This window comes from Cetorhinus maximus, chromosome 4 (genome assembly GCF_964194155.1).
Source record: "Cetorhinus maximus chromosome 4, sCetMax3.hap1.1, whole genome shotgun sequence".
NCBI classification, from domain to species: domain Eukaryota; kingdom Metazoa; phylum Chordata; class Chondrichthyes; order Lamniformes; family Cetorhinidae; genus Cetorhinus; species Cetorhinus maximus.
In genome coordinates, this window is record NC_135882.1 from 19,832,653 (window position 1) to 19,844,747 (window position 12,095).

At 42.4% G+C, this 12,095-nt stretch overlaps 1 protein-coding gene across 2 annotated transcripts in view; it reads right to left on the minus strand.

The window, feature by feature from the left end:
* grhl2b (grainyhead-like transcription factor 2b) overlaps positions 1 to 12,095 on the minus strand; it is a 137,485-nt gene that overhangs the window by 19,592 nt on the left and 105,798 nt on the right. For both annotated transcript variants that reach the window (XM_078540018.1, XM_078540017.1), the window contains exons 9-11: positions 6,258 to 6,416; positions 2,448 to 2,535; positions 2,191 to 2,330 (exon numbers count right to left, since the gene is read on the minus strand). In XM_078540018.1, coding sequence (XP_078396144.1) covers positions 2,191 to 2,330; positions 2,448 to 2,535; positions 6,258 to 6,416 — 387 coding nt within the window. The remainder of the gene's footprint in view (positions 1 to 2,190; positions 2,331 to 2,447; positions 2,536 to 6,257; positions 6,417 to 12,095) is intronic.

A 12,095-nucleotide genomic window follows, 5' to 3' on the forward strand; every position in this document is an offset into this window, starting at 1 on the left:
TCCAGGAAGATGCAGTCCACTTGACTGCAACCTTATCCACCATCCTGAGCATTGGGTCTATCTACCACCGATGCTCATTAGCAGAAGTGTGTCCCATTTTCAAGATGCACTGCAGCAACTTGTCAAGCCTTCTATAACGGCACCTTCCAAACCCGTGACCTCTACCACCTAGAACAACAAGGGCAGCAGGTGCATGGAAGCATCACCACCTGTTAAGGTCCCCTTCAAGCTATATCCCCATCATCCTGACTTGGAACTGTGTCGCCGTTTCTTCACCGTCGCTGGGTCAAAATTTTAGAACTCCTGCCCTAACACCAAAGAAGTTGTATCTACAACAGATGGACTGCAGTGGTTCAAAAAGCCGGCTCACCACAACCTTCTCAAGGTAAAAAGGAATGGGCAATAAATGCTGGCCTAGCCAGTGATGCTCACATCCCATAACATATTTAAAAAGAAACTCCATTAAATTGTGAACAGAGGAACGTCATCCAATCAAGTTTTGGCATTCTTATGCACATATCACAAATGCTCATTTCTAGACTATATTACATTTTATTTAAACTCATAAGGCTGTTTAATCGGAATTATATTTTTAAAAATCAATATTCTTCTTTTCCATTTGTGTGTATAACATGTCATGGTGAATCATATCAAAATGTGTTGGCGTGAGAACACAACATGGCTCTTAGCCCATCATAACCAAAATATTCCCAAAGTCTTTTATATGAACACAGTATCCCCCTTCAATAAAACATGTACGAAAGAAAATGGACCAGAAATGCAAGCACGCCCATTTGGTTTGAATGTGAATGACGTGGCACATTGCTCCCACATATTGAGCATCATTATAATGAAGGTGACTCAGCATCGGACCCTACTGGCAGAGTAATGCAACATCAGCCCGCTGTCCAGGCCACATCGGCTTTCAGGTTAAGTGAGTCCAAGAACCATGCTCAGATTCAGGTCAGGTCCTGAGGGGTATGGAGGAGGCTCGGAGGTTGGCAGAGGAAACCGGAGCAGGGGTGGTGGAAGGGGCCAGGGACGATGGGGTAGGAATGACAGCGATCAGTTCTCTAACGCGGCGACTGAAGAAGAAGAAGACTGGCTCCACATTCAGGTTAGTTACTTCCCTTCTTAGTTGGCAGGCGATCTCTAGGGCTAGTTTCCCCTGGGTGCAGCCAATGATGGCATGGGACTCTTGGGAAACCAATCTCGAAGAGTGAGCCTCTAGCGGATGTTATGCCTCTTAATTGCATAAGCACTTATTTTATGCATGAGTAAAGGGCGTCTTTTTTTTTTCCCTTCCCTAACATGATGGACAGTGCGCCTCTGGCCAAAATCTGCATTCACTTTCTGCTCACTGGCTTAATAGGCAAGTTAGCACCTGCATTTTTAGAGCAATAACTTTTTCTATCCATCCATCTCCATCCATCCACTGCGACATTCAAGTTTATGAAGTAATAGGTCAACTACCGAATTAATAATGCTGTTGGTCATTCACACCCTTCACCCTTTTCCCTGGACTCCTGCCAGTCACAGGACCCAGGCCAGAACACTATCCACTTGGCCCTCCTTACCCCACTCACCCGGCCTACAAAAATTACAATATATTCAGGAAAAAAGGTGGTCTTAAGAAGAAAATGTTCGCACACGTAGGAATAAAACACACCAGCTTATTCAAAGGAAACATGCGTGAGGAGCATCGCACAAGCCAACATGACGAATGCACGGTGAGAAAAGGTAAGGAACTATAACAAACAAGCCGACTCTTAGCTTGACATTCCACCCACCCTCGACTCCTCCCCCAAACAAACCCTCAGTGGGTTAAGTACATCATTGCATTATATGGTGTAAAGTGAAGACATTCAGGTTAGAATAGTTCCAAGTTCACTGGACACTGGACATTATCAATCAAACACCTATACCTCAAGGGGAAAGGGGAAAAACAACTGGAGAAACAAAAATATGCAGAAACTAAAGGCAGTATTTTCCAGCCCTGACGGGCATTGTCATGGGAGTCAACAGCTCTCCAAATTTTCCCATCCTGCCTGCAATGCTGCCCGTCAGTATCGGGGCCGGGAAATCCCAGCCTAACTGTAAATATAACTGTTACATCCTCTAAAATAAAGGTGCTCACACAGTGTGAAGCTGACTGTGTCTGCCAGGAGGTGGAAGGGAGATTTTTTTTACCTGACCACTCCTCTGGAGGTTCCCGAAGTGAATGTCTGGTATGAAGAGGACTGGTTGGGAATCCAGGTCAGTCATGGTTTTGAAGAAAGTAGCATCACTTCTCTTCTGCAAGGCTGCAGCGCTCAATTTGCCTTCTGATGCTGAATGCCAGGGAGGAAACACATCATTATCCTAAAGGAATTCCTCACATGAGATAACAATACCTTTTCAAGTCAGAACTGAAAAAAACCCCAGAATTTGTTGCTGAATCTGCTTACATGTGTTTGCTTGGTTCGCCGTTCCCACAGTTTTCCCTTTCTTCCGGTTCTGTTTCCGCTCTTCATCTCGGATTTTCCTCTCAGCTCCCTAAAGATAAGATAAGGGATTTGAGAGGAACAAAAATCTCTGGGTTACAAACAGTAAGACTTTCAGCACCAGGAAGTGGGTCCTTTTTGGATATGAAGTACAGAGACTTTATCTTAAAATCAAATCGTTTAGTATTCCTCTTTTGAAAACTGGTTGGCTTCACCCTTGCAACTGCAGCAAAAGTTGGGAATGAGAGAGAGTACATGCAAAGGAATAAATTAACATGTATGGCAGTATAATGGTCATGGCATTGGATTAGCAAGCCAAATATCATCATTTCGTATCCCACAATGACAAGGTGTCAAAGAAAATCAGGTCAGTTGTGGCTAATACCAGAAAATGTAACCACAAAAGCTGTCATATTGTCATGGAAACCAATGGTTCAATAATTTCGATCAGGGAAGGAATCCGCCATGTAACTCCAGTCCCACAATATGCGGTTGACTCTAAATGCCTTCTGAAGTGACTCAAAAGCAATCATTATGAGACTAATAACAACAGGAATATTTGATGGACCAATCAGCAATAACCTAGGCAGTGGATTAGGCAATCAACACTGCTAAATCCTCATTAACGTCTGGTGATTGGTGTCGAAGTTCAAAGATGCAATCATAGCCATACCTGCAGACCCATACCCTGTCCCATTGACAGGAATGACCCAGCTGATTTGAGGGCACAGTGGTATACAGTCAGGTGGTTCTCAACATCAACTCTAGATTCCAGGAAATTTCATGGCTACCGATTAAACAAGACCAAGGAAACCTCTTGCTCATTATCACCTACTGTCTGACCCCTGAACACTACTTGCAGGAAGAAAGGGCAAGTTGAGAGTGAGGAACTTGCATTATGCACCATCACTGACTAAGCTGGTCAAAATCTGAAAGGCACAGCTGTCAGAACACAGAACATGTCAGAACATAGAACATGACAGAACACAGAACATGTCAGAACATAGAGGAAAGGAGTCGGCCATTTGGCCCATTGAGCCTTCTCGGCCATTCAGTAAGATCATGGCTGACCTGATTGTGGTTTTAACTCTGTTTTCCTGCCTATCCCTATAACCTTTGACTCCCTTGGCAATCAAAAAATTTGTCTATTCAACCTTGAATATATTCAATGACCCAGCCTCCATTGGTCTTTGTGGAAGAGATTTCCAAACACAGATTACCCTCTCAGAGAAGAAATTCCTCCTCAACTCTGTCTTAAACGGGAGACCCCTTATTTTGAAACAGTGCCCTCTAGCTCTAGATTCCCCCATGAGGGGAAACATCCCCTCAGCATCTACCCTGTCAGGCCCCCTCAGATAAGATCACCTCTCATTCTTCTAAATTCCAATGAATTCCAACCTGTTCAACCTTTCCTCTTAAGACAGCCCCTTCATCGCAGGAATCAGACTAGTGAACCTTCTCTGAACATAAGGAGACCAAAACTGCACACAGTACTCTAGGTGTGGACTTACCAATGCGTTGTACAGTTGTAACAAGGCTTCCCTACTTTTATACTTCATTTCCTTGCAATAGGGGCTAACATCTCATTTGCCTTCCTAATGACTTGATGTACCTGTAAGCTAACTTTGTGCAATTAATTTACAGGGACACCCAGAACGATCTGCACTACAGCATTCTGTAGTCTTCTCATCCTCCTTCAGGTACCATGCCCTCTAAAAGGGCATGGCAACCATGGACTTCCATTGGATTGGTCCATGGTTATGTTTGGCAAAGTACTGCAGTGATTTGCCATATTCTGCAGTCTCAGGCCTATTAATTAATATTCTGTTTTTCTAATCTTCCCACCAAAGTGGATAACCTCACATTTTCCAACATTACACTCCATCTGCCAAATTTTTGCCCACTCACTTAACCTATCTATATCCCCTTGCTCTCCTACCTACCTTTGTATCGTCCGACTGGGAATCAACATGAAAGAGTAACCAACTTGACCTCATCCTCACCAACCTAACTTTCAATGGGCACTGACAACACGCCAGACCCATACCAATATAGTTGGCTTTTACCTGCCCTCCAGAAAGACCTAACAAGCCACTGAGTTTTGAAAACTGCAACAACGAGACATGGAAGTGTCTTCACCACACATTATGCAGCATTTCACGAAGGTGGTTCACCCCCACCTTCCTGGACAATTTGGGATGAACAATAAATCCTAGCATTGCCAGCAATGCCCAAATCCTAGGAATGAATCTAAAAAAACGCTGTAAACTTGTGCACCAGATCTTGAGCTTCTATACCCAAGCTATTCCAGTGCAGCTATGACACTGGCACCAACTTGATAATGTCCGAAGTTGGCCGGATGTGTCCCATACACAAGAAAAATCTAACCTGGTCAATTATTGCCCTATCAGACCCTTCCCGATCACCAAAGCAAATGGAAAGCACCAATAGTGACACGCACCTACTTACCAATAACCTAGATGGTCATTGGCTAATGTAAAGCTCATTTTGATTTCTGCCTGAACACTGGGCTGCAGAGCTCAATGATCCAGACATGAGCATAAGTGCTGAGTGCCAGAGAGAAAACAGTTGCCTGAAATCAGCATTCAATGGATTGCGTGGAATTAGCCAGACTCGACTATTCTAATGTATTCCTGGCCGGCCTCCCACATTCTGTCCCACTGTAAATTTGAGGTCACCCAAAACTCTGCTACTCACATCACATTCCATTCACCCATCACCCCATTGCTTACTAACCAACACTCACTTCCAGTTAAGCAATGTTTTGATTTTTATAATTCTCATGCTAATTTTCAAATCCCTCATAGCTTGGCTCCCTCCCCGTCTCCGAAACCTCCTCCAATCCCACGACCCTCCAAGATATCTGCACTCCTCTAATTCTGGCTTTTTGCGCATCCCCAATTTTAATCAGTCCACCATTGATGGCCTTGCTTTCAGTTGCTTTTAACATTCTCTCCCTACACCTCTCCCTGCTTCTCAAACTCATTTTCCTCCTATAAGATGCTCCTTAAAGCCTACCTCTCTGACCAAGCTTTTGGTCATCTTCCCTAATATCTCCATAAGCGGCTCACTGTCATGTTTTGTTTTATAATGCCTCTGTGAAGTGCCTTGGGGTGTTTTATCATATTAAAAGTGCTATATAAATATAAGTTGTTGTAGGTAAGTAGAAACAGGATTTTGGGAACATTACATTCTTGAAGAAAAGATTTTTGAAAAATGACTCAATTTTCCAATCTCTTCATTGGACCTGCTGTGTAATTCTGAAGAATCAACAATAGATGGTGCTATCATATTGTTTTAGAGAGTGTACCAAAAAACTGGCCCCAGAAGCTCCAGTTCATCCAAAAGCTTTAAATTCCATATGGTTCATTATGAAAGCTTAATTGTTTGTGTGCTCACAAAATGTACTGTGTAATGCTGTACCAGAAATGTACTAACTGAAGGAGATCTTGGTTTGAGGAAGCGAATGAGGAGACATGTTTAAGAAATGTCGGATGTCTCCCCAGCCTGTTGGATCAGAAAGGACTGATACAGCATGCCTATACATTTCACTTTGGCAATAGTCATACAAGCCATTCTTTTCCTTTGAGAAGGAAACTCCTGACGTGGATCTGTGATTGCACAAGAACCCTCTAACGATAATAAATCTGTTGTTCCTAAACAATGTTTTGGGAACTTGAGAAGTTTTTTTTTTAAAAAAAAAACACAGAAAAAATAATCCTAGCTCCTCCCAGCATGCTTTGTACAGCGTACCTTGTCACAGAACACTTTGATCTGGCAGTAAGCCCTGTGGATGGGTTTGTTGCTGCGATTGTTGTAGCTGTACGTGTCAATCTGTATCATGAGGGGAAGCCCTTTCACCCCTTTTTGTGAGGAGAAATCTGTGCTGAGACAGTTCACTGTGATGAATATCTGGAAGGCAAAATAAAAAAATCGGGAACATAAATCATCAACAACTGTGAATATTGACAAAACAGTGGCATCAACATATTCAATGGCTCCCTTGGCAACAGACACCGCCCATTAACGGATTATGAAATCAAAAGAGCAAGATGGGCCCTGCTTGTTTAGTAAACATAACAATGGAGTTTCATGTTCCATAGTGCAGGTGCAACACAGCTGTGAACTGGAGGTCACCATGAAGTAATCTCACATTACAAGGAAAGGCATTTCTTGCTACCTACCGCCTCCCCTCATCCCCTCTCGGGGCCCTCGCTATCCCTTTTGCTGAACTGATGGAACCGTCTTAAGCCACCAAAGGACCAGCTGACAGGATCGATAGGCATCAGGCTTCTCCTCTCCCACAATGAAGGACTGCACTTTGCACTGGAACCCGAATGTTGTTCATGCTTGGAATTAGAATTTGAGCTTTCAGTTGAGAGTTCACTCACCTTCCCAACTACATAAAAGAGTGGATGGTGGGGGGTGGAGAGGGGTAGCAGTGGATGCAAGAGGTTGTGTTGGTGGGTACTTACGATGTAACTAAGAAATGGGCCATATCCAATTATGGGTATATTTATAGGATAACCTTAAAATTAGAGCTATGCTATTTGGGAGCTAAAGAGGGTGCTAAAGTTGTACTGCAAATATACCATAGGTTGCTTTCCTCACCTTCATTTTCATGACATAGGGATGGGGGTAGGCCATTCAACCCTTCAAGTCTGTCCAGTCATTGAATTAGATCATTGCTAACCCATATCTTAACTCCATCTATACACCTTGGTTTCAAAATCCTTAATACATTTCCCAAACAAAAATCTATCAATCAATCTCAGTTTTGAAATTATCAATTGAACTAACAACAGGTTTTTTTTTGGGTTGGGGGGGGTGGGTGGAGAAAGGAGAGTTCCCGACTCTCACTAACCTATGGCATGAAGTGGTGCTTCCTGAACAGCATAGGTCTAATTTTAGGTTATGCTGCCTTGTTATGGATTCCTCCACCAGAAGTTATTCACTATTGCCTCTCCCCTCCTTTGCTCTTTTACTTTTCTCTTTGATGCCCCTCTGCTTTTACTTGTCTCTACAGAGAGAGGCAGCATCAAGACTTAAGGTAAGGGACTAAGTTAAAGGCAGCAGGGACTTCAATGGCATGTAAGTGCAGCAGCACTGACAGTCAGAATTAGGCATAGGGGGAAGTGGGCATAGGCCATTTTATGTTTTATGCTGGGATGGCGATCAGAGTGTATCATGACTGGTGACTGCCTGAAGGAATCAGAGGTACCAGGATTCAATCAGCTGCTCTAAGGAGGGCTATCCTTCCAAATCGGACAACCAATAAGAATGGTAATGGAGAGAATAAGACTTAAGACAGACAAAGCTCTAGGATGTGATGGTTTTTACCACAGGGTGTTAAAATAAATAGATGAGGAAATTTCAAATGTATTAGTCATAATTTTCCAAAGTGCTCAACATTCAGCAATTGTTTCTTTGGATCATAAAATTGTAGGTTTCACGCCATTATTTTGAGAAATGAGCAACAACAATATCCTGTCAGTATAGAACATCTTTGAATGTGGTAAAATGTTTCACAGGAATGTTATCAAACAAAATTTGACACATCTTCTTAAGCAGATTCAGGCAAATGACCAAGGCTTGATCATAGAGAACATCAGAACAAAGGAAATAAGAGCGGCAGTAGGCCATTTGGCCCCTCGAGCCTGCTCCAGCATTCAATAAGATCATGGCTGATATGAATCTGACTTAAAGTTCATTTTCCTGCCTGCCCTTGCCCCAACTCTGGACTCCCTTGTAGATCAAAAATCTGCCTAACTCAGCCTTGAATGTATTCAGTGATCCAGTCTCCACTGCTTTCTGGGATAGAGAATTCCAAAGATTAACTACCCTCTGAGTGAACAAACTTCTTCTCATCTCCGTCTTAAATGGGAGGCCCTTTATTTTGAAACTGTACCCTCTAGTCCTAGATTCCTCCACCAGAGCAAACACTCTGTCTGCATCAACTATGTCAAGCTAGTTCAGAATCTTACATGTTTCAATAAGATCACCTCTCATTCTTCTAAATTGTAATAATTGTAGGCCCAACCTGCTCAACCTTTTCTCAAGGCCAACCCCTTCATCCTGGGAATCAACTTGGTGAACCTCTCTGAGCTGCCTTTAATGTAAGTATATCCCTCCTTAAATAAGGAAACCAAAACTGTACACAATACTCTGGGTGTGGTCTCACCCACATGCTATACAGTTGTAGCAAGAATTCCCTACCTTTGTACTCCATCCCCCTGACAACAACCGCCAATATTCCATTTGCTTTTCTTATTACTTGCTCTACCTGCATGCTAACTTTTTGAGATTCATGTATAAAGTCACTCAGATCCCTCCGTACCCCTGCCTCTTGTAATCTTTTTTGTCCCCATTAGCACACCCTTTAGATAATATCACCACCATCAACACCCCTTTGTCCTTTTGTCTATGACATCTTTGGCAGTCTCTTCTTGGCCTCCACCTATCACTGGCCCCCTATCGAACTCTCCTGTCCCACCCCCTTCTACCAGCATATATTTCACCTCATTTCTATATGTCTTAGTTCTGATGAAGGGACATACGGACTTGAAACGTCAACTGTATCCCTCTCCACAGATGCTGTTAGACCTGCTGAGGTTTTCCATGTATTTTTGTTTTTGTTCCTGTAATCTTTTTCCTTTTAAATTATATTTTGGTTTTCTATTCATCCTATCAAAGTGAATAACCACACATTTTACTCATCTTCCAAATTTATGTCCATTCATTGAACCTATCTCCACTCCTTTGCAGACACCTTGACCCTAATTTACTGGCCCCAGGACCCCGGATTTGGAAATCTATCCCTCATTTCTGACAGATCCTAGTTTCATCAGGAGGGGATAGAGGATAGGGGTCAGAATGTGATTCACACAGAACGGGAACACAACAGGGCCATTTGAACTCAGTATCAAATTCAAACAGACCCCATTTTGCCTGGAGCAAGCTCTGCTCCCCACAGTGCATGACTACAATTTTTAAGAATAGACATGAATGCTCATAAAAGGTGAATAAGATCTGTAGAATTGGAAAGTTATTTAAATCTCCTGCCCTTTAAATTTTGAAAAAACCCAGCTTGCTGCATCTCTCGAGTTGAAAAAAATTGTAAATTGCAGTTTCAAAAGCTGTTTGTTGACATAACTCTTAAGGGTTATCATTATAGTTGATATTGATGTAGGGCTATGAATACAAATGTTTGTTTTTTTATAAGGGATTAAGTATTTGAAGGGATTTAAATGGATTGAATGGGCTTTTATCAATTAGAGTGTTTTTTTAATATAATGAAGTCTGTAATAGATACTTGGAATTTTATTTGATTTCATCTCAGCATGCTCCTGAGGTATGCCCATGATGGATGCTTGGTGAGTTGGCATGGAGGGTACAAGGTCAAGGAATGGTGGGTGTGAGGTAATGTGTTGACATGAGTTGACACTAAATTGGCATAGGGGCTATAAGGGGCCATGGAGATCAGTGGGAGGCATAGGTTGGCATGGAGGGTATGAGGGGCCAAGGGATTGGGGGCATGGGTTGACATGAGTTGACATGAATGGGGCATGAGGGGGGAGCAGTGAGATGATGTGAGGAGTGAGGGCTAGAGGGCCTAATATTAAATAAAACAACTGGGCCGAAGTCCAGAGCATCGAGGCGGGCTGGTTAAAAGGCCCGCCTTGGTAATTGGCAGCCCTGTGGCTGCCTCCGAACTGTTTCTGGAGGTGGCGGGCCCAACTCCAGCTTACACCCATACACGGAATGAAGATTCTGTTATTTGGGACACTTTTCCCAACTCTGCACACGTGCTACGGAAGCGAAAATCTGGGCAAATTTGGCTATAACAATTAATATAGATCGTAAATAGTTGAGACCTCTGCAATGATCCCTGTAGCATCCCACTAGTTAAAGTTTGCCATCCTGAAGATGGCTCATTTATGGTTGTTCTGTTTCCTGTTAGTTAGCCCATCCTCTATCCATGCTAATATATTACCAACAACACCATATGCTCTTATCTTGTGTGGCACCCTTTCAGTGTGGCACCTTACTGAATGCCTTTGGGAAATCCAAATGTACTTCATCTACTGGTTCCCCTTCACCCACTCTGCTTGTTACATCCTCAGAGAAATCTAATAAATTTGTCAAACATGATTTTCATTTCGTAAAACCAAATTGACTCTGCCTGATTGTATTGTGATTTTCTAAATGTTCTGCTACTACTTCCTTAATAATGGAATCCAGCATTTCCTAATGACAGATGTTAGGCTAATTGGCCTATAGTTTCCTGCTTAACCATCTCCTTCCTTTCTTGAACCAGGGTGTTACATATGCGGTTTTCCAATCCTCTGGGACTTTTCCAGGATCTGGGGAATTTTGGGATTATCTCTGCAGTCATTTCTTTTAAGACCCTAAGATGCAGGCCATCAGGTCCAAGGGACTTGCCAACCTCTGGTCCCACTAGTTTCCCTAGCACGTTATCTCTAAAGATAGAGATTTTAAGTTCCTTCTCCCTTTTGCCCCTTGATTTTCTACTATTCTTGGGTCTTCCACCATGAATATAGGTATAAGATACTTGTTCAGAGTCTCTACCATTTCCTTGTTTCCTATTATTAATCTCTAGAATCATCCTCTAAGGAAGCAATGTTTACTTTAGCTGCTTTCTTCCTCTTTATATGCATGTAGAAGTTCTTATTGTCTGCTTTTATATTTCTTGCTAGTTACTCTCGTTTTCTAATTTCTCCCTCTTTGCTGGTTCCTAAAATTTTCCCAATCTTGTGGTCTACCATTAATATTTGAAGCATTTTATACCTTTTCTTTTGATTTGGTACCATCCTTAACTTCCTTAGTGAGTCACAGATGGGGTGCATCCTTCTTGTAGAGTCTTTCTTTCCCAATGAAATATATCTTTCTTGAGAGTTATGAAATATTCTTAAATGTCTGTCACTGCTTATCCACCGACTTACCTTTATATCTATTTTCCCAATTAGCTAACTCAATCTTCATACATAGCTATGTAGTTGCCTTTATTTAACTTTAAGACCATAATCTTCCAGACCCCTCCACCCCCCCACCCCCCACCACCTCAACAGGTTCACCCACAGCAGGGCCAGTGAGCCATAGAAACCTCCGTTCACATCGGCGGGACCAGAAGACTCCGCTGGTTGAGAGGCTGGAAAATTCCAGCCTAAGACACTAGTTTCAGACCCAAGTTTCTCACCCTCAGACTGAATGTGAAAACTATCATGCTTTGATCACTCTTGCCTAGAGAGTCCTTTACTGTGAGATCATTAATTAATCCTGTCTCTTTATGCATTACCAGTTCCCTGGTTGGTTCCACAACATATTGTTCTAAGAAACTGTCCCAAATACACTGTGAACTTGTCCTCAAAACTATCTTTGCCAATTTAATTTGTCCAATCTATATGGTGATTAAAACTGCCCACGATTATTGCAGTACCTTTATTACAAGCCCTCATTATTTCTTGATTTATGCTCTGCCCTATAGTGTAGCTACTGTTAGGGGTTCCATAGACTATTCCTACCAATGACATCTTTCCTTTGCTATTTCTTACCTCTACCCAGTTGATTATA